Source organism: Telmatherina bonti (assembly GCF_933228915.1).
Source record: "Telmatherina bonti genome assembly, chromosome: 24".
Taxonomy (NCBI): domain Eukaryota; kingdom Metazoa; phylum Chordata; class Actinopteri; order Atheriniformes; family Telmatherinidae; genus Telmatherina; species Telmatherina bonti.
Genome location: NC_136633.1, coordinates 29,885,703 through 29,911,885, shown reverse-complemented (window position 1 = coordinate 29,911,885; position 26,183 = coordinate 29,885,703). Strand labels below are relative to the sequence as shown.

The 26,183-nt window shown below is 52.2% G+C and overlaps 1 protein-coding gene across 1 annotated transcript in view; it reads left to right on the top strand.

Moving 5' to 3' along the window:
- Nucleotides 1-393: 393 nt before the first annotated feature.
- LOC306774175 (voltage-gated inwardly rectifying potassium channel KCNH7-like) overlaps nt 394-26,183 on the top strand; it is a gene marked incomplete at its 5' end in the record, with an annotated part of 230,609 nt that continues 204,819 nt past the window's right edge. The window contains 4 exons of the mRNA XM_079264155.1: nt 394-469; nt 1,801-2,031; nt 17,285-17,440; nt 23,066-23,527. Coding sequence (XP_079120281.1) covers nt 394-469; nt 1,801-2,031; nt 17,285-17,440; nt 23,066-23,527 — 925 coding nt within the window. The remainder of the gene's footprint in view (nt 470-1,800; nt 2,032-17,284; nt 17,441-23,065; nt 23,528-26,183) is intronic.

Here is a 26,183-nt window from a genome sequence, read left to right as displayed (position 1 = left end):
GGTAACGGAGTAACGCGTTACTTTCCTCCTCAGCGTCTCTTTGTCTGCATCCCCTCCCCCTGCAGCGCGCACGCGCCAGCCCCTCGCGCTGAAATGTTGGAGCGACGCGCCGAGTCTTCCTCAGTCTGACGCGCCGCTTCCTCCGCGCGGAGCGCAGAGACGCGTCTGCCATGCCGCACGCGACCCGCCGCTGAGGGGAGGGACGTGGGGGGTGGGGGGTGAGGAGATCCGGGGGGAGCGTTTCCCACCAGGATGACTGACTGCTGACAGACCACCCCCCCGCTTCGGTTTCTGCCGCGAACTACCTGACAGCCGGCTCGCGTGCGCGCGCGCGCGCGCTCGGCCAGGCGAAGCTTCGGAGCAGCTTCAGTCTCCGCGGGGAGCCGGTCCACCATGCCGGTCCGGAGGGGCCACGTGGCGCCGCAGAACACGTTTTTAGGAGTGATCATCAGGAAATTCGAGGGACAAAGTGAGTAGGGGGGGGGGGGGGGGCAGCGCGTGCCTTTGTGTCTGTCCTGCTGCATTCTGTCAATAAAGCTTCACTTCTCACCTCATCAGACTGCTTCACATTTACTGTTTACCTCACAGGTTATTCTGTCAGCTCAGTTTGATCTGCATAAAAACGTTTCTATTCTGGATTAAATGTTTCTATTTTAGATCGAACGTTTCTATTCTGGATAAAATGTTTCTATTTTAGATCAAATGTTTCTATTCTGGATTAAATGTTTCTATTTTAGATCAAATGTTTCTATTCTGGATAAAATGTTTCTATTTTAGATCAAACGTTTCTATTCTGGATAAAATGTTTCTATTTTAGATCGAACGTTTCTATTCTGGATAAAATGTTTCTATTTTAGATCAAATGTTTCTATTCTGGATTAAATGTTTCTATTTTAGATCAAATGTTTCTATTCTGGATTAAATGTTTCTATTTTAGATCAAACGTTTCTATTCTGGATTAAATGTTTCTATTTTAGATCAAACGTTTCTATTCTGGATAAAATGTTTCTATTTTAGATCAAATGTTTCTATTCTGGATTAAATGTTTCTATTCTGGATTAAATGTTTCTATTTTAGCTCAAATGTTTCTATTTTAGCTCAAATGTTTCTATTCTGGATAAAATGTTTCTATTTTAGATCAAACGTTTCTATTCTGGATAAAATGTTTCTATTTTAGATCGAACGTTTCTATTCTGGATAAAATGTTTCTATTTTAGATCAAATGTTTCTATTCTGGATTAAATGTTTCTATTTTAGATCAAATGTTTCTATTCTGGATTAAATGTTTCTATTTTAGATCAAACGTTTCTATTCTGGATAAAATGTTTCTATTTTAGATCAAACGTTTCTATTCTGGATAAAATGTTTCTATTTTAGATCGAACGTTTCTATTCTGGATAAAATGTTTCTATTTTAGATCAAATGTTTCTATTCTGGATTAAATGTTTCTATTTTAGATCAAATGTTTCTATTCTGGATTAAATGTTTCTATTTTAGATCAAACGTTTCTATTCTGGATAAAATGTTTCTATTTTAGATCGAACGTTTCTATTCTGGATTAAATGTTTCTATTTTAGATCAAATGTTTCTATTCTGGATTAAATGTTTCTATTTTAGATCGAACGTTTCTATTCTGGATAAAATGTTTCTATTCTGGATACAATGGTTTTCAGAATAAAATGAATGATTTGGTTTCATTAAATAAAAAAACCAAACTTCCTGTGAAAGTTGGAGGTTTTTTTTGGAGGAAATCATTTCTGATCCAGGCTCCAACATTCTTCTTGTTCTTCTGTGACTCAGATAAGAAGTTCGTGATCGCTAACGCCCGCGTGCAGAACTGCGCCATCATCTACTGCAACGACGGTTTCTGTGAGATGACGGGCTTCTCCCGCCCGGACGTCATGCAGAAGCCGTGCACCTGCGACTTCCTGCACGGCCAGCTGACCAGCCGCCACGCCGTGGCGCAGGTGGCCCAGGCGCTGCTGGGGTCTGAGGAGCGCCGGGTGGAGATCACCTACCACCGTAAGGATGGTGAGTCCCAAACACACACCGGACCACACGCTTCTGGAACACTTCCATGTGGTCTACATGCCAGGAACATGTTAATCACACGCAGTCTGCTCCAACACACACAGATCAGTGTGTTCGGCTCCAACGTGATCATTAATGAGAAGTTCTGCTGCTCGAGCTGTTTGGGATCGTTTTCCTCCGATCGATTCGCCAAGGAGGCGACTTCATCAACGCTTTCCTGCTGCGACACGTACGGAACCTCCAGCTCCACATGTCGGGAAAAAACGCCAGACTGGCTTCAGCGAGCTAACATGACAGCATGTCCGCGGTAAACCAGGATCCACAGTCCTGGTCCCGGAGGACCGGTAAACCAGGATCCACAGTCCTGGTCCCGGAGGACCGGTAAACCAGGATCCACAGTCCTGGTCCCAGAGGACCGGTAAACCAGGATCCACAGTCCTGGTCCCGGAGGACCGGTAAACCAGGATCCACAGTCCTGGTCCCGGAGGACCGGTAAACCAGGATCCACAGTCCTGGTCCCGGAGGACCGGTAAACCAGGATCCACAGTCCTGGTCCCGGAGGACCGGTAAACCAGGATCCACAGTCCTGGTCCCGGAGGACCGGTAAACCAGGATCTAGATTTGTCGGTAGTTTTATTTTGTAGGTTCTTCATTTCCTGTTGACCACACGGGGTTTGTGTAATCAGATTACGCCTGCTGGGTGTTCCGTAGTGGAAACCTCTGGGTTTGTGTCGTTCTTCACCAGATTCTTCTCCATCATCATCATCATCAGTATTTCTAGTTGTTCCGCTGCGTGAAGCGAAAAGTCGCCAGATTTCCGTCTTAGTTTCTTGTCTTTGCAGATGAAAGCGCGGCCAGACCGGTCGTCTGTAGACCAGTTTACGCCTCAACTCCGACCTTTTACCACTGACTCGGTTCCGTCGTTCCTCCGTCTGGCAGTAAAAGCAGAAAGGACCGTTTATCTGGAGGTCAGCGAACACAGCGTGGAAAAGCTCCGCTGGAGGTTAGGTCCGTCTGAAACTCACTTCCTGGTTGTGCAGCTGGACCACCGCAGACCGGAGCCTGAAAAGCCCCGACGTCGCTGTTAAAATGTGTCCGACCGGGTTCACAGCTTCCTGATGATGGTCTCCATGGAGACGGCCATGATGGAGGAGCGTCGATGCAGCTTGCAGCCATGTTCCAGCGTCTCCGGCTCGAACCCTGCAGGGATTCTAACCAGCGACTCCTGAGTCTCCAGGACGCTGCAGCAACATCATGACATCCAGAAACCTTCTGGGATCTTCTGTTTAGATCATTCAGTCGTTTCCCAGCCGGAGACCCTTCCTGCTCCGCCGATCCAGGTCTTATTTACGGTTCTAAACCCTCCAGAGTCCAGGGATCCCTCCTCCCCTGGAGAACCTTCCCTGGCAGACCGCCATGTCCGCAGACCGCCATGTCCGCAGACCTCCGTGTCCGCAGACCGCCGTGTCCGCAGACCGCCGTGTCCGCAGACCGCCGTGTCCGCAGACCGCCATGTCCGCAGACCGCCGTGTCCGCAGACCGCCGTGTCCGCAGACCGCCGTGTCCGCAGACCGCCGTGTCCGCAGACCGCCATGTCCGCAGACCTCCGTTTCCGCAGACCGCCATGTCCGCAGACCGCCATGTCCGCAGACCGCCATGTCCGCAGACCTCCGTGTCCGCAGACCGCCGTGTCCGCAGACCGCCGTGTCCGCAGACCTCCATGTCCGCAGACCGCCGTGTCCGCAGACCTCCATGTCCGCAGACCGCCGTGTCCGCAGACCGCCATGTCCGCAGACCGCCGTGTCCGCAGACCGCCGTGTCCGCAGACCGCCGTGTCCGCAGACCGCCATGTCCGCAGACCGCCATGTCCGCAGACCTCCGTTTCCGCAGACCGCCATGTCCGCAGACCGCCATGTCCGCAGACCTCCATGTCCGCAGACCGCCGTGTCCGCAGACCTCCGTTTCCGCAGACCGCCATGTCCGCAGACCGCCATGTCCGCAGACCTCCGTTTCCGCAGACCTCCGTGTCCGCAGACCGCCATGTCCGCAGACCGCCGTGTCCGCAGACCGCCATGTCCGCAGACCTCCGTGTCCGCAGACCTCCGTGTCCGCAGACCTCCGTGTCCGCAGACCTCCGTGTCCGCAGACCTCCATGTCCGCAGACCGCCGTGTCCGCAGACCGCCATGTCCGCAGACCTCCGTGTCCGCAGACCTCCGTGTCCGCAGACCTCCATGTCCGCAGACCTCCGTGTCCGCAGACCTCCATGTCCGCAGACCTCCATGTCCGCAGACCGCCGTGTCCGCAGACCGCCGTGTCCGCAGACCGCCGTGTCCGCAGACCTCCATGTCCGCAGACCTCCATGTCCGCAGACCGCCGTGTCCGCAGACCGCCGTGTCCGCAGACCTCCGTGTCCGCAGACCTCCATGTCCGCAGACCTCCGTGTCCGCAGACCTCCGTGTCCGCAGACCTCCATGTCCGCAGACCTCCATGTCCGCAGACCGCCGTGTCCGCAGACCGCCGTGTCCGCAGACCGCCGTGTCCGCAGACCGCCATGTCCGCAGACCGCCGTGTCCGCAGACCTCCGTGTCCGCAGACCTCCGTGTCCGCAGACCTCCGTGTCCGCAGACCTCCATGTCCGCAGACCTCCGTGTCCGCAGACCTCCGTGTCCGCAGACCTCCGTGTCCGCAGACCTCCATGTCCGCAGACCTCCGTGTCCGCAGACCTCCATGTCCGCAGACCTCCATGTCCGCAGACCTCCGTGTCCGCAGACCGCCGTGTCCGCAGACCGCCATGTCCGCAGACCGCCGTGTCCGCAGACCGCCGTGTCCGCAGACCGCCATGTCCGCAGACCGCCATGTCCGCAGACCGCCATGTCCGCAGACCTCCGTGTCCGCAGACCGCCGTGTCCGCAGACCTCCGTGTCCGCAGACCGCCGTGTCCGCAGACCGCCGTGTCCGCAGACCGCCGTGTCCGCAGACCGCCGTGTCCGCAGACCTCCGTGTCCGCAGACCTCCGTGTCCGCAGACCTCCGTGTCCGCAGACCTCCATGTCCGCAGACCGCCATGTCCGCAGACCGCCGTGTCCGCAGACCTCCGTGTCCGCAGACCGCCGTGTCCGCAGACCGCCATGTCCGCAGACCTCCGTGTCCGCAGACCTCCGTTTCCGCAGACCGCCATGTCCGCAGACCGCCATGTCCGCAGACCTCCGTTTCCGCAGACCTCCGTGTCCGCAGACCGCCGTGTCCGCAGACCTCCATGTCCGCAGACCTCCGTGTCCGCAGACCTCCGTTTCCGCAGACCTCCGTGTCCGCAGACCTCCGTTTCCGCAGACCGCCATGTCCGCAGACCGCCATGTCCGCAGACCTCCGTTTCCGCAGACCTCCGTGTCCGCAGACCGCCGTGTCCGCAGACCTCCATGTCCGCAGACCTCCGTGTCCGCAGACCGCCTTCAGGGGGACGACGGTGCGGTTCTCCGGTCTACGCTCCTGGTGCGGACCGCCATGAAGACAAAGTTCTCGGTCCAGGATCCCAGAGTCCAGACTGATCTGATTTAAACTCTTCTGTTCACCATTTTAAATCGCCGTGGAGCGGCGTGTGGTGGGGGGCGAGCCGTAACGGGGTTCTTACTGGACTCTGTCTGGTCACCGACCAGCTCGAACCGGATTAGACCGGATCTAAGCAGGTCAGACCAGATCAGACTGGTTTTGGGCCACAGGCCTTATGTTTGACACCTCTGATGGGCAGTGCCGTCCTCAGACGGAGGAAACCCATCCCCTCCCTCCACCGGCGGGACTCTGGAGACCAGGACCTGGATCCAGGCGGCCCAGGCGGTGGCGTGCTGCAGGGAGAAGGGCGTGTTGTGCTGCTAATTAGCTCTCCGTGTCCTCTGGCTGCTTCTCCAGGGAAGGTCAGCCCTGTTTCCATCTCTCTGTTTACTATGAAACCTGCAGCGACGGTCTGGAGCTTTCATCTCCTCCTGCACGGTCGCCTCACTTCCACGTTTTGGGTTATTTAGTCGCCATGGGAACCATCTGGTTTTCAGTCCGTCATCTTTCACTTTCCAGCGTCGCCCCGTTGAGGTTTGAGGTTTGTTTATGCAAAGCTCCGGCCGGTCGGGTGTTGACAGGACCAACTGCTGTGTTCTGGGTCTTCCTCTGTTCTGAATCCTCCTCTTCCTCACGGCATATTCATGGTGTCCAACCCCAGACCATGCTACCTCCCCCACCGTGCTGCAAGCACAGACTGTACAAATATTCAGCAAATATTTCTCAGATTTAAGAATATGACCAACATGAAACCATTAAAGCAGAAGTTCAGCTCTTTTTAAAGATTCGGCTCTTTTGACTCGGTTCTCTGAAAGAGTCGGTTCTCAGTTCTCTGGGTACCACAAACCCAGTGTTCCTCGGGTTCCTAGAGTCTGAACGCTGGGACGGCCGAGCGTAACGGTGCCTCCAAAGCGAAATGATCACAAATACCTTTTTATTTTGTTTTGCCTCAAAAGGTTGAGGTTCACACGGTTAAACAGTCGAACTAAGACGTCTGATTCGACTGGGAGGTAAACTGGGATGGAACTGGTTTATAAAGAAACCAGGTGAGACCCAAAATTCCCCAGTGGAGACATTAGAGACATCTGTCTGAGCAGAGGTGTTCCCAAGTCAGCTGAGAGACACAAAGTCTCCATGAAGTCCTCAAACATCTGGAACACGTCCCAACCAAATCCCCAAACCGCCTCAGCTGGCTCAGTGCGGGGGGGGACACTTTGGCCTGGCTGGAGACACGGAGCTAAAGAAGCTGCATCCATCCAGACCGTCACCTCTGTCTCACAGGTGAATATTTAAAGATTGACAAACATCGAGGCTTTGATGTCATCAAGATGGCGGAGTCACCTTCTGTCTGATTGAAAGATAAATTAGTCATCTGCATAACTGGATATCAGTAACCTGCTTCCTAAAGACGCAATGGTAGGAGACCTGAAACTGCGCCCTGAGGGACGCCACACTGAGCGTTTGGTTTGCATGAAGAGTTTAGACCAATCGCCTAGCGTAGCGCCGTGCTAGTGGTGCTAGCTAAAGCTGGGAAAGGTTGTAGATCTGACCAGACCGCAGCTTGGAAGCGTCCTTTTCCTTCGGTCTTCCCAACATGGACTGAACTGCAGTGCTGTTAGGGTTGTCCTGGTCATGTTTTTCCGCTTCTCCGCCCAAACTGGACCATTTTCCTCGGAGCTACAACCAAAGGAGCCCAGAAATGATGCGTTTGGGTTCTATCGGACGGTTTTATATCGGAAACCCTGAAATTAGCGTACCGAGCAAACCAAACCGCTTTGTGGAAACGGGACTTCAGTCCCACGAGCCAACGCAGAAAGTTCGGCCTGCTAAATGCCGTTCTGGCCGTGGGAAGCATCCACCTTTCGTTCCTGCTCTGGCTTCATCAGGACAGTTTCCTCTTCCTGTTTAATGGAGGTCAGTTTGGAGCGGACTTCCATTCCTGACCTTTAGCTTCCATCCGAGACGTTTTCTAGTCGTCAGGCTGGTCAGGTTGCTGTAAATTAGCTTCGATTTGTCCCTGTGGAAGATGAAGAGATGCTCTTTGGGAGGGGGGGGAGGTAATAAACAACCCAAACTGGGCTCGTAAACAAGCTGGAGGGGAAGAAGTGATCACTCATCCTTCTGAGGAATGAAAGAAGCTGCCAGGCGACGTGTCGGACTGAGACGGTAGTCTGACGTGGGGGTGCATTCAGACCGGGGGGGTTGCTACTCTCCTCAGTTGTACATGCTTCTGAGTGTGTGCCGGTATGAACTCTTACAGACGGAGGAAAGAAGCGAGCCGGAGAAGTTTAGAGCTCAATCAGCCCACAGATCTGCATGTTTCTGTCACGCCATCTCCTCCCTGTGACAGCAGAACGTCTCGCTGTGCAGCCCAGCATCGTGTTGTCCTGGCAACCACTGCGAGAGCTACGCAGCTCTTACATTCAGCCTGGAGAACAGACCAACTGGGACCTGGAACGGCCACCGAGCGCACCATGTGGCTCATGTAGTGTTCCAAGAACAAGCAGAAGGACCTAACGGAGCCCATCCTGCTCTCTGGAGGTTCTGGAGGTCCACGTTCTGCTGGACGTTGATCTTATAGGCAGACTGGAGTACATGGCCGTTACTGGAGCCGTGGCCAGGAAGCCTCCAACGTGCCGGCGGATCCAGATCGGATCACAGACTTAGAACCAACTTCTGCCCAGACTATAAACCAGTTTATGAATGGTTGAAAAACCAGTAAAACCAGTTAGAATAAAAGAGCCTGTTTTTCTCGTGTTTATTGCGTCACGTTTGACATGTTGGTGAGGAAGAAGTGCTGCCCCCTGGTGGACCGGAGGAGCAGCTTCATGTTTATCTGAACCTTTAATGTTCAACGAGATTCACATCAAACATCAAAGTTTTGCAAAATGTCTGAAACATAAACGACAAAAATCACAATAAAACCATAAAATAGTTAAAAACAACATTTTAAAGCTGGTCAAGCTGGTGGGACTGGTCAAGCTGGTCGAACTGGTCAGACTGGTGGGACTGGTCAGACTGGTGGGACTGGTCAGACTGGTGGGACTGGTCAAGCTGGTCGAACTGGTCAGACTCGTGGGACTGGTCAAGCTGGTCGAACTGGTCAGACTGGTGGGACTGGTCGAACTGGTCAGACTGGTGGGACTGGTCGAACTGGTCAGACTGGTGGGACTGGTCGAACTGGTCAGACTGGTGGGACTGGTCAAACTGGTCAGACTGGTGGGACTGGTCAAGCTGGTCGAACTGGTCAGACTCGTGGGACTGGTCAAGCTGGTCGAACTGGTCAGACTGGTGGGACTGGTCGAACTGGTCAGACTGGTGGGACTGGTCGAACTGGTCGAACTGGTCAGACTGGTGGGACTGGTCAAACTGGTCAGACTGGTGGGACTGGTCAAGCTGGTCGAACTGGTCAGACTGGTGGGACTGGTCAAACTGGTCAGACTGGTGGGACTGGTCAAGCTGGTCAAACTGGTCAGACTGGTCGAACTGGTCAGACTGGTGGGACTGGTCGAACTGGTCGAACTGGTCAGACTGGTGGGACTGGTCAAACTGGTCAGACTGGTGGGACTGGTCAAGCTGGTCGAACTGGTCAGACTGGTGGGACTGGTCAAACTGGTCAGACTGGTGGGACTGGTCAAGCTGGTCGAACTGGTCAGACTGGTGGGACTGGTCAAACTGGTCAGACTGGTGGGACTGGTCAAGCTGGTCGAACTGGTCAGACTGGTGGGACTGGTCAAACTGGTCAAGCTGGTCGAACTGGTCAGACTGGTGGGACTGGTCAAACTGGTCAGACTGGTGGGACTGGTCAAGCTGGTCGAACTGGTCAGACTGGTGGGACTGGTCAAGCTGGTCGAACTGGTCAGACTGGTGGGACTGGTCAAACTGGTCAGACTGGTGGGACTGGTCAAACTGGTCAGACTCGTGGGACTGGTGGGGCTGGTCAGACTGGTGGGACTGGTCAAGCTGGCCGAACTGGTCAGACTGGTGGGACTGGTCAAATTGGTCAGACTGGTGGGACTGGTCAAGCTGGTTGAACTGGTCAGACTGGTGGGACTGGTCAAGCTGGTTGAACTGGTCAGACTGGTGGGACTGGTCAAACTGGTCAGACTGGTGGGACTGGTCACTCTCTGATTCATCTTCCTTTCACTGCAGAAAATTCTCCCAACTGGAGATTTGTGGAGCTTCACAAAGTCTGCAGCCGTCTGGCGGCAACTGTTCGTTCTCTAACCCTGACTGGACTGGACCCTGGCTGGACTGGACCCTGGCTAGACTGGACCCTGACTAGACTGGACCCTGGCTAGACTGGACCCTGGCTAGACTGGACCCTGGCTGGACTGGACCCTGGCTAGACTGGACCCTGGCTAGACTGGACCCTGGCTAGACTGGACCCTGGCTGGACTGGACCCTGGCTAGACTGGACCCTGGCTAGACTGGACCCTGGCTAGACTGGACCCTGACTAGACTGGACCCTGGCTGGACTGGACCCTGACTAGACTGGACCCTGGCTGGACTGGACCCTGGCTAGACTGGACCCTGACTAGACTGGACCCTGACTGGACTGGACCCTGGCTGGACTGGACCCTGGCTGGACTGGACCCTGACTAGACTGGACCCTGGCTGGACTGGACCCTGGCTGGACTGGACCCTGACTGGACTGGACCCTGACTAGACTGGACCCTGGCTAGACTGGACCCTGGCTGGACTGGACCCTGACCAGTGAAGAACCCATCCAGAAATACATCCCAGTTTTCCATCCTGTGCACCAGGACCAGTACAGAACCAGAATCCGTGTCCATCCTGGTGTGGGGAGCAGATGAAGACCTGGTCTTCCTGCCTTGCAGAGTTTTTATTTGATCCTGAAACGCGCCTCACACACACTTCCACATCATCGCCATGACAACACACCCTTCCTTCAGACAACCACATGCCTTCCTTTGTTAGCATTTTATTTTGAAATGGGAGCCTTGTGTTTTATTTTGTAGAGGTGCTTTTTCCTCCTCATACTGGAGTGTTTGCTTTTCAGGCTTTATGGTTCATATCAGAGTAGAACGTTCTGAAGACGGCCGGCTTCACGTCTCCATTATGTGCTTTTACAGCAGACAGCCCCTCCCCCAGCCTGCTCCGGCTCAAGTGCCTCGCCTTGTACACCCCCCTCCCCCCAGATTCCTCTCAGTCGCCCCCCCCCACCCGACACCCAGAGATGCAGGAAGATGCCGTTCATTCAGCTCGTATCTCAGAGATAAAACGGCTGCATGTAAAAAATCTGTGAGGAACTCTTCTTCTGTCAACGCTGACATGAGCCTGGATGTCTGGATCCATCTCTCACAGGCTGGATGTGGAACTGGGTCAGAACCAAGCCTGTCAGAACCTTTTCCACTCATTAGACACCATTCATGTTACACTACATATCTATACGTATTATTTCTGTTTAATTCCTGGCTGGAAATATCCATGTTGAGACTGCTGTAGCAGCGCCAGACCCAACCGTTTGGTGTCCGGACCGGCCAACTCCAAAACTCCAAACCCAACCAAACGTCAGAACCACCTCAGCTGCATCTCCACGTCTTCCTGCTACTATCTACCTGCTGTCCTCACTGCAGCACCTCCACCTCAGCTGCATCCCAAACGTCTTCCTGGCTTTATTCCAGCCATAGAGGATCATTATTTTCCTGCTTTTCTCATCACTTGTTGATCTTTGGCTGCTCCTGATTGGACGTTACCGTCAGTTTAAGCTCTCTGATTGGTGGAAAGTCTGACAGGAAGTGTCTTCATCATCATGTCCAGGTGAAAATAGAGGTCTTAGCAACATGGTGGTGATGGTGATGAAGATGTGATAAATAATGGTGGATTTACAATCTAGAGTCTCTGAATAAACACTACATGTTGTGTCTGGATTCTACGACGAGGTTTTCAGCCAACGTTTCTCTCTCATGTCGTCCAGGCGGTCCACGAACCTCCGGGGGGGTCTGTAGTAAACCAGTTTACCAGCTGCCAAGGATGAAGTCCTACTGGGAAAACATCCTGATTGGCGGTCCGGTTGTCTGGTTTTCTGGCGGTCCGGTGGTCTGGCGGTCCGGTGGTCTGGCGGTCCGGTGGTCTGGTTTTCTGATGGTCCGGTGGTGTGGCGGTCTGGTGGTCTGGCGGTCCGGTGGTCTGGTTTTCTGATGGTCCGGTGGTCTGGCGGTCCGGTGGTCTGGCGGTCCGGTGGTCTGGCGGTCCGGTTGTCTGGCGGTCCGGTGGTATAGTGGCCCGGTGGCCCGGTTGGTTGTGATTGGTGAACTGATCCAACTTGTGGTTCTGATGTTCATGCCGGCAGACGGGCGATGTGGACCGGGTGAAGAGCAGCCAAATGATCATAAAGCTAAAACAAATCTTATTTACAATCAATCAGAAACAGAACTGAAACTATTGATTACTAATAAAGATTCTTTCATTTGAATAAATAAGCAGAAAATATCGTTGCGGTTAAAGATTTTAAAGATGTTTGAAAACAAGAATCCAAAATTATGAACAAAATAATTCCACAAATTTATCAAATAAAAAAGAAATCTCATATTTCTGATGAATTAAACTGTTTATGAAAATACATTTCACTCATAAAATACAGTAAAAACAGCAAATATCTTCTTTTTTTATATTTATAGTTTATAAAAATTCAGTTTTAGGAATAAAATGTACATTTTTTATAAATAATTTTTTTGGGATATTTTCAGCTTTTTTTCTGTCATGAAATAAATTTATGTTTTTATTCATCCAGATAAAATATTTATTCTGCTGATTGATCGTTTGCTGATCCTAATCATTAACCAGGAAGCTGCCCTGATTGGCTGAGACGCCTGCTGACACGGGGGGACAGAGGGTGACGGTTTGATGCCGGTCCGTTCCACCAGTTACCTGCGCAGGTGATTCGCTCTGACGCGTCGTCTTAATTATTGATGCTGGAAACAGAATCGGATGAAATTTCCACACGTTGAAACTGGAACCGGTCCGGCGGCGAGGACCGGATCCTCCAATCCGCACGTTTCCACCAAACCTGGAGAAACCTCCTGCACGACTCGTTACCATGGAGACGCTTTCCTGCAGGAAGTCGGCCCGTTGGGAACGACCTCCGTCCGGCCCGGGGACCTGAACCGGGCCCCCACAAGGTCCAGTCCAGACCCGAGGGGGATTTTAGTAAATATGAAAATAACAGATTAATCACAATATTTATATAAAAGTGAAAATATGGTTGTAATAAAAGTAACTAATGAAAGTAATATTTTATTTAAGTAGCTAATACTGGGAAAGTAATTTTCAAAAAGTAACTTCTCAGATAAATACTGGAATAAAATAACTCCAATAATTTAGAAAAAGTAACAAATGATTAAATAGTAAATAAGTTTTAAAATGTAAAAAAGCAATAAATATTTTAAGTGGTTTTTTTCATTTATTTTTTTATAAATAGGAAATTGATATTTCACAAATATATAAAATGAGATAAATATTCTGACATTTATTTTTTAAAAACAATTGATTTAAAAAATCTACATGACACTAAAAATTATTTTTAAATGATCAGTTTATTCTTATTATAGTGTAAAATTGAATTAAAAATAGTTAAATCATTAAATTTTATAGAAAGAAAAATATGTAGATTTATATTTGAGGGAAACTTTGTCCTTTTTTCTCCATAAATTTCTGGATTTTGAACTATTTTTGTGATTAAAAATAAAGATGTTTGCCAGTGAGCTGATACTTGACCCCCTGCTGAAGCTGAAAGGAAGCTGCGGAGAACAGGTTTTATCTGCCCTGCTGGGGGTCGTCCTGCCAGCCATCTGTGTGGAACCTGATTACCAGGTAGCCCCGCTAATCCAGGTGTCTGCGGCGCCTCAGTGGGGAGAGGAAGCCGAGTGGAAATGCTTCCTGTCCGGCCTGGTCCTGACCTTGACACGGCCGGCGGGAAGAAGCGGGCCGCTTAGCGCCTTGTTATATTTAGGGCTCCGGTTTCAGGACCTTGTTGATGTGGCAGCAGCCTTCGCCTTGGAGAAGATGGTTTCCTTCGCCTCCGTCCAGCAGCATGTGGACCGGCTCCATCGCCTGCTTACCTGATCCAGTCTGCCTGAGTGGAGGAGCGTCTCCTCGCCGCCTGCATGCAGCCAGAACATTTCTGAATGGTTTGGAGGAGGTCTGCGTGGAACACGCGTCGCGGCCAGAGTCCCTGGAAGCCCTGCGGGCCGACGTCACAAACAACCAGAGAAACGCATGAAACAGTTCATTTCATCCTGTTGTCACACCTTTCACTGCTGAACAGACATGTGGCTCACATGTAGCACGCCTCCACGTGGGAATCATCCTGCTCGCGTGTGCTCGGCTGGAACCGACGGTGACGTCCAATCAGGAGGAAAGCAGCAAAATAATGATCCTCTCTGGCTGGAAAAAAGCCAGGAAGACGTTTGGGATGCAGTGAGGTGGTTTGGTGAGGGAAGTTGGAAATGATGAACATGGACGTCTCTGGAAGACCCCCCCCCCCCCCCCCCCAACATTAGTCTGTAAGTCCTGCTGTCACCACAGAGCTATTAATAGTCCGCCCAGCAGGGAGCCAGCCCACGGCGGTCCTGTTCCTGGGGAGTGCAGACATAATGCTCCCATCACAGGCAGGAGACGTGGAGACCTGCAGAAGCATGTAGCGTGTGCAGATGCACACGGCAAAGCAGCACGGCTGCAGGGTTCCAGACCCAGGAGGTTTGTGGAGCTCTGGTTCTGCTCAGAACCTCCTACTCCTCCTGTACACCAGTGTTTCCAGTCTGGGGGGTGTTCCCTCCCCATGGTGACGCTGTCTGCAGCAGCGAGTGTGTAGAAGCTTTAAAAGCTGATTTTTTTTAGACCCTTTTATTCAGTTTCCATGGAAACAGGCTTGCTTGTTTTCTTTCCCACCGACGTGAAGACGTTGAGTAAAACCTTTATTTGTGTTTACAAACTAACAAAGTGGAGAATGTCCTGATTCAAAGAGCAAACACGTGGAAGCAGCTGTCCTGGTCTACGTTACCACTGTCCTGGTCTACGTTACCACTGTCCTGGTCTACGTTACCACTGTCCTGGTCTACGTTACCTCTGTCCTGGTCTACGTTACCTCTGTCCTGGTCTACGTTACCTCTGTCCTGGTCTACGTACCTCTGTCCTGGTCTACGTTACCTCTGTCCTGGTCTACGTTACCACTGTCCTGGTCTACGTTACCACTGTCCTGGTCTACGTTACCACTGTCCTGGTCTACGTTACCACTGTCCTGGTCTACGTTACCACTGTCCTGGTCTACGTTACCACTGTCCTGGTCTACGTACCTCTGTCCTGGTCTACGTTACCACTGTCCTGGTCTACGTTACCACTGTCCTGGTCTACGTTACCTCTGTCCTGGTCTACGTTACCACTGTCCTGGTCTACGTTACCACTGTCCTGGTCTACGTTACCACTGTCCTGGTCTACGTTACCTCTGTCCTGGTCTACGTTACCTCTGTCCTGGTCTACGTTACCACTGTCCTGGTCTACGTTACCACTGTCCTGGTCTACGTTACCACTGTCCTGGTCTACGTACCTCTGTCCTGGTCTACGTACCTCTGTCCTGGTCTACGTACCTCTGTCCTGGTCTACGTTACCACTGTCCTGGTCTACGTACCACTGTCCTGGTCTACGTACCTCTGTCCTGGTCTACGTACCTCTGTCCTGGTCTACGTACCACTGTCCTGGTCTACGTACCACTGTCCTGGTCTACGTACCACTCTCCTGGTCTACGTTACCACTGTCCTGGTCTACGTTACCACTGTCCTGGTCTACGTACCACTGTCCTGGTCTACGTACCACTGTCCTGGTCTACGTACCACTGTCCTGGTCTACGTTACCACTCTCCTGGTCTACGTTACCACTGTCCTGGTCTACGTTACCACTGTCCTGGTCTACGTTACCACTGTCCTGGTCTACGTTACCTCTGTCCTGGTCTACGTACCTCTGTCCTGGTCTACGTTTCCTCTGTCCTGGTCTACGTTTCCTCTGTCCTGGTCTACGTTACCACTGTCCTGGTCTACGTTTCCTCTGTCCTGGTCTACGTTTCCTCTGTCCTGGTCTACGTTACCACTGTCCTGGTCTACGTTTCCTCTGTCCTGGTCTACGTTTCCTCTGTCCTGGTCTACGTTTCCTCTGTCCTGGTCTACGTTTCCTCTGTCCTGGTCTACGTTTCCTCTGTCCTGGTCTACGTTACCACTGTCCTGGTCTACGTTACCACTGTCCTGGTCTACGTTTCCTCTGTCCTGGTCTACGTTTCCTCTGTCCTGGTCTACGTTACCTCTGTCCTGGTCTACGTTACCACTGTCCTGGTCTACGTTACCACTGTCCTGGTCTACGTTACCACTGTCCTGGTCTACGTTACCACTGTCCTGGTCTACGTTACCACTGTCCTGGTCTACGTTTCCTCTGTCCTGGTCTACGTTTCCTCTGTCCTGGTCTACGTTTCCTCTGTCCTGGTCTACGTTACCACTGTCCTGGTCTACGTACCTCTGTCCTGGTCTACGTTACCTCTGTCCTGGTCTACGTTACCTCTGTCCTGGTCTACGTTACCTCTGTCCTGGTCTACGTTACCTCTGTCCTGGTCTACGTTACCACTGTCCTGGTCTACGTTACCACTGTCCTGGTCTACGTTACCACTGTCCTGGTCTACGTTACCTCTGTCCTGGTCTACGTTTCCTCTGTCCTGGTCTACGTTTCCTCTGTCCTGGTCTACGTTACCACTGTCCTGGTCTACGTTACCACTGTCCTGGTCTACGTTACCACTGTCCTGGTCTACGTTACCTCTGTCCTGGTCTACGTTACCTCTGTCCTGGTCTACGTTACCTCTGTCCTGGTCTACGTTACCTCTGTCCTGGTCTACGTTACCACTGTCCTGGTCTACGTTACCACTGTCCTGGTCTACGTTACCACTGTCCTGGTCTACGTTACCACTGTCCTGGTCTACGTTACCTCTGTCCTGGTCTACGTTACCTCTGTCCTGGTCTACGTTACCTCTGTCCTGGTCTACGTTACCACTGTCCTGGTCTACGTTACCACTGTCCTGGTCTACGTTACCACTGTCCTGGTCTACGTTACCACTGTCCTGGTCTACGTTTCCTCTGTCCTGGTCTACGTTTCCTCTGTCCTGGTCTACGTTTCCTCTGTCCTGGTCTACGTTACCACTGTCCTGGTCTACGTTACCACTGTCCTGGTCTACGTTACCACTGTCCTGGTCTACGTTACCTCTGTCCTGGTCTACGTTACCTCTGTCCTGGTCTACGTTACCTCTGTCCTGGTCTACGTTTCCTCTGTCCTGGTCTACGTTACCTCTGTCCTGGTCTACGTTACCTCTGTCCTGGTCTACGTTACCTCTGTCCTGGTCTACGTACCTCTGTCCTGGTCTGTCTTGATCTGGGGCCTTTAGACTCGGGGGTCCGATGCGTTTGCTTGGATTTGGTATCGACCAATCGAGCAGTAGCATGAAACAGAGCAACAGTTCTAAGCTGAGAGCTAATTTACGTGAAAAACCACAGATAAACTGATATTGAAACGTTGGTGCTAGCGAAAGGCTCCATGGTTACGGTTTTAGACAGGAAGTGATGAAGCTGTGAACTTTAAAGCAGATTTGCCTTTAAGATTAAAGTGTCTCCTGATGTCAGATTTTCCTAACAGCAGTTTATTTTTTCTGGGTTAGGATCAAACTTCCTGTGCACCACTCACATCATCCCTGTGAAGAACGAGGAAGGTGTCGTCATGATGTTCATCCTGAGCTTCGACTACATCCTGGAGGAAGGCAGCAGTGAGTCCCTGGAGAGACTCAACCACACCTCTCCCTCCAAAGCTGATCAACGTAAGTACCACCTCATGATCGGTCACATCTGATCCGCTTTGACTCAAACCATTAAATCTGTCCTTTAAAATCACACAAATATAAGAACTTCAGGTTATAGGACCGGCAGCTTCCACAGAAGTATGGAGGACCAAAACTGTCTGATATAAAAATTAACTGGCCAATAAGCCATAAAGATATACTTTTATTGAATAACTTAAAATGAAACTCCTCCTGTGGGCTCACCATCTGCGGGAGGAGCCGTAGGGGTCGGGTGCAGTGTGAGCTGGGCAGCAGCAAGAGGCGGGGACCCTGGGGGTCCGATCCCCGGCTGCAGAAGCTGGCTCTAGGGACGTGGAACGTCACCTCTCTGGTGGGGAAGGAGCCTGAGCTTGTGCGCGAGGTTGAGCGGTTCCGGCTAGATATAGTTGGACTCACCTCGACGCATGGCTTGGGCTCTGGAACCAGAACCCTCGAGAGGGGCTGGACCTTCTTCCACTCTGGAGTTGCTCATGATGAGAGGCGCCGAGCAGGTGTGGGCATTCTCATCTGCCCCCAGCTTGGTGCCTGCACGTTGGGGTTTACCCCGGTGGATGAAAGGGTAGTTTCCCTCCGCCTCCGGGTGGGGGGACGGGTCCTGACTGTTGTCTGTGCTTATGCACCGAACAGGCGGCTCAGGAGGGGGAAGCAGTGCTCCATCAATACTGTGTACAGTGGAGGTGGGGAGCTGCTGACCTCAACTCGGGACGTTGTGGGTCGGTGGAAGGAATACTTCGAAGACCTCCTCAATCCTACCAACACGTCTTCCGATGAGGAAGCAGAGCTGGTGGACTCAGGGGTGGACTCTCCTATCTCTGGGGCTGAAGTCGCTAAGGTGGTCAAAAAGCTCCTTGGTGGCAAGGCCCCGGGGGTGGATGAGATCCGCCCGGAGTTCCTTAAGGCTCTGGATGCTGTGGGGCTGTCCTGGCTGACACGTCTCTGCAGCATCGCGTGGACATCGGGGGCAGTGCCGCTGGACTGGCAGACTGGGGTGGTGGTCCCCATTTTTTAAGAAGGGGGACCAGAGGGTGTGTTCCAATTACAGGGGAATCACACTCCTCAGCCTCCCTGGTAAGGTCTGTTCAGGGGTCCTGGAGAGGAGGGTCCGCCGGATAGTCGAATCTTGGATTGAGGAGGAGCAGTGTGGTTTTCGTCCTGGTCGCGGAACAGTGGACCAGCTCTATACCCTCTCTGGGGTCCTGGAGGGGGTATGGGAGTTTGCCAACCTGGCATCAGGACTCCCTGGGCTCAATGGGACCTGGAGAAGGCGTTCTCCAGGTCCTGTGGGGGCTCCTGTGGGGGGTACTCCGGGAGTATGGGGTACCGGACCCCCTTGTGCGAGCTGTCCGGTCCCTGTACGACAGGTGTCAGAGCTTGGTCCGCATTGCCGGTAGTAAGTCGGATTCATTTCCGGTGAGGGTTGGACTCCGCCAAGGCTGCCCTTTATCACCGATTCTGTTCATAACTTATATAGACAGAATTTCTAGGCGCAGCCGAGGTGTTGAGGGGATCTGGCTTGGTGGCCTCAGGATTGGGTCCCTGCTTTTTGCGGATGACGTGGTCCTGTTGGCTTCGTCTGGTCGTGATCTCCAGCTCTCGCTTGAGCGATTCGCGGCCGAATGTGAAGCGGCTGGGATGAGAATCAGCACCTCCAAATCTGAGACCATGGTCCTCAGCCGGAATAGGGTGGATTGCCCTCTCCGGGTCGGGAGTCAGGTCCTGCCTCAAGTGGAGGAGTTTAAATATCTCGGGGTCTTGTTCACGAGTGAGGGAAGGATGGAGCGTGAGATGGACAGACGGATCGGTGCGGAGTCTGCAGTAATGCGGGCTCTGCGCCGGTCTGTCGTGGTGAAGAAGGAGCTGAGCCAGAAGGCGAAGCTCTCGATTTACCAGTCAATCTACGTTCCTACCCTCACCTATGGTCATGAGCTGTGGGTCGTGACCGAAAGAACCAGATCTCGTATACAGGCGGCTGAAATGAGTTTCCTCCGCAGGGTGGCCGGGCTCTCCCTTAGAGATAGGGTGAGGAGCTCGGTCATCCGGGAGGAGATCAGAGTAGAGCATGTTGTTGCTTGTTGACATCAGTGTGTAGCAGATATGACATGTTTGCCTGCTATCACCTGAGCGGTCTGGTCCAGTTCCAGCTCATCGACTTCCAGGATGACCCAGTGATGATGATATAATGCCACCCCCCCCACCCCCCCGTGCTGAAACCGCCTAACTCCAGAATTAACTGTCGACACACAGCCGACCTCGCTAATGTCAGTAACTGGACCCCTGAACTAGTCCAACAGGTCCAGTTTTATCCAGACTCTGGGGGTTTACTGATGTTTTTGCTGCAGGAACTCTGACATCAGTCAGAGATATAAATATAATAAATAGTTTAGCTGCATCGGGACGGTCACGGATAGGTAGCAACAGAAGAACTGCACACAGAGAAAAAGCCAAAAGCAGGGTTGGGCAGCCAGGTTGTGGTCCACGTGAGACCTGATCACACTGCTGATGTTACAGGTTGCTTCAGTTACCTCGTGTAAAACTGTGAGACTGGAACGTTTGTCGACTGGCTGTAAATCTTTTAAAGCATTAACATATAAAGTTAATCTCAGGAAGGCTGACGGACAGCTTTGTTTCTGCTGAAACCTGCCGTGGGAAGCAGAGCGATTTGCAGATAGACAGACTTTTGGTTACGCTCGTAATTCAGTCCATTTTCAAGGAGCCTAGCTTTCCATGAGCTGATGCAGAAAACAGAGTAATACCACTGGAAACCACTGGGGGCAGTGTTGGGTCTTATACCTGACACACAACTACAGAGGAGAAGGAGGAACAGGAAGAAGAAGATGTAAAATTAAAAACAACAAATAAATAAACCTGCAAATGAAGGCAAGAACGGCAAAAAACTTGATGGTTTTCACCTTCTTCTTCAGGTGTTTTTGGACGGTTGCAAACAACTATAGCGGTGCGTTATCCACAGACTAAATATAAAAGATGGGCGGAGCCTCCATGGCGTCAGCCGTAGGGTTCTGAAGAGCTGAATTGAAGCTTATTGGGCGGTTCCCACTGCTGCCATCTTTGCAGCCTCGTGTGTTGTCGCTCCTGGAAAATACAGAAAAACAGCAAAGAGGTGGAGCTGAGAGTGTAGCCAACTCCATCTTGCTTGTTGCTAACTGAGCTAATCTGGAGCTAACGGAAGCTAACGGAGGTTGTACCACACTCCGCCTTGTTGCAACAGGATATCGGATACCTGTCAATCAAAAGGACACGCCCTAAATATGCTGAATTACTTCTAAACAGAGAGTTCTAAATAAATCCACTCCCCCCCACAGTTGTCATGAAGGCAAACCTGACCCATATACCTGAAATGGTTTTTGTAGCGGGGTGTAAACATGTTTATTTCTACTGTAAACATGTTTATTTCTACTGTAAACATGTTTATTTCTGCTGTAAACATGTTTATTTCTGCTGTAAACATGATTATTTCTACTGTAAAGATGTTTATTTCTGCAGTAAAGATGTTTATTTCTGCTGTAAAGATGTTTATTTCTGCAGTAAACATGTTTATTCCTGCTGTAAACATGATTATTTCTGCTGTAAAGATGTTTACTTCTGCAGTAAACATGTTTATTCCTGCTGTAAAGATGTTTATTTCTGCAGTAAACATGTTTATCCCTGCAGTAAAGATGTTTATTCCTGCTGTAAACATGTTTATTTCTACTGTGAAGTTGGTCTTTTTAACATGGGAGTCTATGGGGATTCACCCTGTTTTGGAGCCCCTAGTGGATGAAGAGGGAGTTGCAGGTCCTGGAAGTGCCTGACGTTGCTGCTTGGTATCATGGCTACCAATCAGTGTCAGAACTCTGACCTCAACACCGCCCCTAGTGGATAAGGTGACACATGACAACGTAAAAGACGCGTGGGAGTTTGAGGACAGACGTATGACAACGTTTATGACACATAAACCTTTGCATAAATAAATGACACGTTTATGTCATTTATTTATGCAAAGCTCCTTTAGTTTGATTTCTTAAATTTTATTTTATTATTTCGGCTTTTTTCTTTGAGTTTAACGTACGTTTTGATGCACCTTCTGCAGGGATTTTATTAATGTAAAACAAATGTAAACAAATAAAGCAGCTTTTCCTTCATGCAAATAAACCCATCAGATTCAACCCTGGTTGGATACGTCCAGTAGCACGATAACCAGTACATGAACATGTGCTGCATGTAAGTTGTGTTGTACAGACTTGGTTGAACCTTTAGAAACATGCAGCTGTTTGCTGTCCTCAGGTTGTTTATTCCTCTTCAACTGGCGTTCGTTCCCTTCAGAAACTCCCCGCAGCTCTACAAACCAGCTGACGGACTGTCGCTCTTGTTGCTATAATACCAGAAAGTAGTATTTGCATTGACTTTTAATTGGCCCCTCAGACCGCCCTGCTGGGGAGTGAAAGGTCCGTCCGGCTGCGTGTCGGCCCGTCCGGCTGCGTGTCGGCCCGTCCGTCTGCGTGTCGGCCCGTCTGCGTGTCGGCCCGTCCGTCTGCGTGTCGGCCCGTCCGTCTGCGTGTCGGCCCGGCTGCGTGTCGGCCCGTCCGTCTGCGTGTCGGCCCGTCCGGCTGCGTGTCGGCCCGTCCGTCTGCGTGTCGGTCCGTCTGCGTGTCGGCCCGTCCGTCTGCGTGTCGGCCCGTCCGTCTGCGTGTCGGCCCGTCCGTCTGCGTGTCGGCCCGTCTGCGTGTCGGCCCGTCCGTCTGCGTGTCGGTCCGTCTGCGTGTCGGCCCGTCCGTCTGCGTGTCGGCCCGTCCGTCTGCGTGTCGGTCCGTCTGCGTGTCGGCCCGTCCGTCTGCGTGTCGGCCCGTCCGTCTGCGTGTCGGCCCGTCCGGCTGCGTGTCGGCCCGTCCGTCTGCGTGTCGGCCCGTCTGCGTGTCGGCCCGTCCGTCTGCGTGTCGGCCCGTCCGTCTGCGTGTCGGCCCGTCCGTCTGCGTGTCGGCCCGTCTGCGTGTCGGCCCGTCCGTCTGCGTGTCGGCCCGTCCGTCTGCGTGTCGGCCCGTCCGTCTGCGTGTCGGCCCGTCCGTCTGCGTGTCGGCCCGTCCGTCTGCGTGTCGGCCCGTCCGTCTGCGTGTCGGCCCGTCCGTCTGCGTGTCGGCCCGTCCGTCTGCGTGTCGGCCCGTCTGGACCTGTATGTGTGATGGAGGATCAGCTGTTTGGGGAAATGTTTATCAAAGCGTCTGCTCCGATCTGAGTATTTATTTCCTCTTTAATCGCTGTATTGTCAGAAATAAGAGATTTTAGGAGGAACAACTGGCATGAAGACGAGGAGGAAAAGGGTCGTGTTTAAGAACCGCTCTGAACTCAGGATCCGGGTCAACCGGGTCTTTATGATAACCTGAAGCTGTTTATGGACGCGTCGCACATGCAGCTGCAAACATTATTTCTTTTCTTTACTCAGTTTTTTAAAATTAGTTTTTACTTTTATTTGTTGTTTTTCTTTCATTTTATTTTTTAAAAACAAATAACTTTTCTGTTTTTTAATCTGCATCTTTATTTTCATTCTTTTTTAAAAAACAAAAACATGAAATGAACCATTTCTCCTCTGAGGTCTTTTCTGTCCTCCGTCAGGGAAAGGGAGGTTCTTTCGCTTCCGCCTCCCGGCCTTACCTCTCCTGGGCATCAGCAAGCAGTCCCTTCCTCAGGAGGACCCCGACGCCGTCACCGTGGACTCTCCTCGCCACAGCGACAGCTCGCTGGCGACTCATGACTACCAGCTCCCCACCACCCGGGAGAGCTGCAGCCCGTCCTACACCAACGACACCCGCGCCCTCATCGGCCCCAGCCACTGCTCCACCCCCGTCTCTGGACCCCTGGACCACTCGTCCCCCAAAGGCCCCTGGGACCGGGTGCTCCCAGACCTGACCCAGCAGCAGAACCAGGAGGACACGCTGAACGCCGCGCCGTCCATCCCAGGTCTCACGCCGACAGCGTCCAGAGAGAGCGTGGCCAGTGTTCGCAGAGCGTCCTCCGTACACAACATGGAAGGCTTCGGGTCCAAGATGACCTTCAGAGACAGGCACGCCAGTGAAGGTAGGGGTCTCCCGGTCCTTTGTTTTACATGCAGGTCCCACCTGGTTGTCCCACCTGGTTGTCCCACCTGCATGGAGTTTTATAAATCTTATATCTGCCGTCTGAGTGAACCTTCACAGCAAACCGGTTCATGGCGGACTGTACAGCTGCTAGGCGGGATGTTTTTACCAACAAACCTGGTTTGCGGTAAACGAACCATTTGGACAGCGGCGTGGGGACATAAACCTGGTTTGCGGTAAACGAACCATTTGGACGGCGGCGTGGGGACATAAACCTGGTTTGCGGTAAACGAACCATTTGGACGGCGGCGTGGGGACAAAAACCTGGTTTGCGGTAAACGAACCATTTGGACGGCGGCGTGGGGACATAAACCTGGTTTGCGGTAAACGAACCATTTGGACGGCGGCGTGGGGACATAAACCTGGTTTGCGGTAAACGAACCATTTGGACGGCGGCGTGGGGACATAAACCTGGTTTGCGGTAAACGAATCATTTGGACGGCGGCGTGGGGACATAAACCTGGTTTGCGGTAAACGAACCATTTGGACGGCGGCGTGGGGACAAAAACCTGGTTTGCGGTAAACGAACCATTTGGACGGCGGCGTGGGGACAAAAACCTGGTTTGCGGTAAACGAACCATTTGGACGGCGACGTGGGGACATAAACCTGGTTTGCGGTAAACGAACCATTTGGACGGCGACGTGGGGACATAAACCTGGTTTGCAGTATATGAACCATTTGGACGGCGGCGTGGGGACATAAACCTGGTTTGCGGTAAACGAACCATTTGGACGGCGACGTGGGGACATAAACCTGGTTTGCTGTAAACGAACCATTTGGACGGCGGCGTGGGGACAAAAACCTGGTTTGCGGTAAACGAACCATTTGGACGGCGGCGTGGGGACATAAACCTGGTTTGCTGTAAACGAACCATTTGGACGGCGGCGTGGGGACAAAAACCTGGTTTGCGGTAAACAAACCATTTGGACGGCGGCGTGGGGACAAAAACCTGGTTTGCGGTAAACGAACCATTTGGACGGCGGCGTGGGGACAAAAACCTGGTTTGCGGTAAATGAACCATTTGGACGGCGGCGTGGGGACATAAACCTGGTTTGCGGTAAACGAACCATTTGGACGGCGGCGTGGGGACATAAACCTGGTTTGCGGTAAACGAACCATTTGGACGGTGACGTGGGGACATAAACCTGGTTTGCGGTAAACAAACCATTTGGACGGCGGCGTGGGGACATAAACCTGGTTTGCGGTAAACAAACCATTTGGACGGCGGCGTGGGGACATAAACCTGGTTTGCGGTAAACGAACCATTTGGACGGCGGCGTGGGGACATAAACCTGGTTTGCGGTAAGCGAACCATTTGGACGGCGGCGTGGGGACAAAAACCTGGTTTGCGGTAAACGAACCATTTGGACGGCGGCGTGGGGACATAAACCTGGTTTGCGGTAAACGAACCATTTGGACGGCGGCGTGGGGACATAAACCTGGTTTGCGGTAAACGAACCATTTGGACGGCGGCGTGGGGACATAAACCTGGTTTGCGGTAAACGAACCATTTGGACGGCGGCGTGGGGACAAAAACCTGGTTTGCTGTAAACGAACCATTTGGACGGCGGCATGGGGACATAAACCTGGTTTGCGGTAAACGAACCATTTGGACGGCGGCGTGGGGACATAAACCTGGTTTGCGGTAAACGAACCATTTGGACGGCGGCGTGGGGACAACAACCTGGTTTGCGGTAAACGAACCATTTGGACGGCGACGTGGGGACATAAACCTGGTTTGCGGTATATGAACCATTTGGACGGCGGCGTGGGGACATAAACCTGGTTTGCGGTAAACGAACCATTTGGACGGCGGCGTGGGGACATAAACCTGGTTTGCGGTAAACGAACCATTTGGACGGCGGCGTGGGGACAAAAACCTGGTTTGCGGTAAACGAACCATTTGGACGGCGACGTGGGGACATAAACCTGGTTTGCGGTATATGAACCATTTGGACGGCGGCGTGGGGACATAAACCTGGTTTGCGGTAAACGAACCATTTGGACGGCGACGTGGGGACATAAACCTGGTTTGCGGTATATGAACCATTTGGACGGCGGCGTGGGGACATAAACCTGGTTTGCGGTAAACGAACCATTTGGACGGCGGCGTGGGGACATAAACCTGGTTTGCGGTAAACGAACCATTTGGACGGCGGCGTGGGGACATAAACCTGGTTTGCGGTAAACGAACCATTTGGACGGCGGCGTGGGGACATAAACCTGGTTTGCGGTAAACGAACCATTTGGACGGCGGCGTGGGGACATAAACCTGGTTTGCGGTAAACGAACCATTTGGACGGCGACGTGGGGACATAAACCTGGTTTGCGGTAAACGAACCATTTGGACGGCGGCGTGGGGACATAAACCTGGTTTGCGGTAAACGAACCATTTGGACGGCGGCGTGGGGACATAAACCTGGTTTGCGGTAAACGAACCATTTGGACGGCGGCGTGGGGACAAAAACCTGGTTTGCGGTAAACAAACCATTTGGACGGCGGCGTGGGGACAAAAACCTGGTTTGCGGTAAACGAACCATTTGGACGGCGGCGTGGGGACAAAAACCTGGTTTGCGGTAAACGAACCATTTGGACG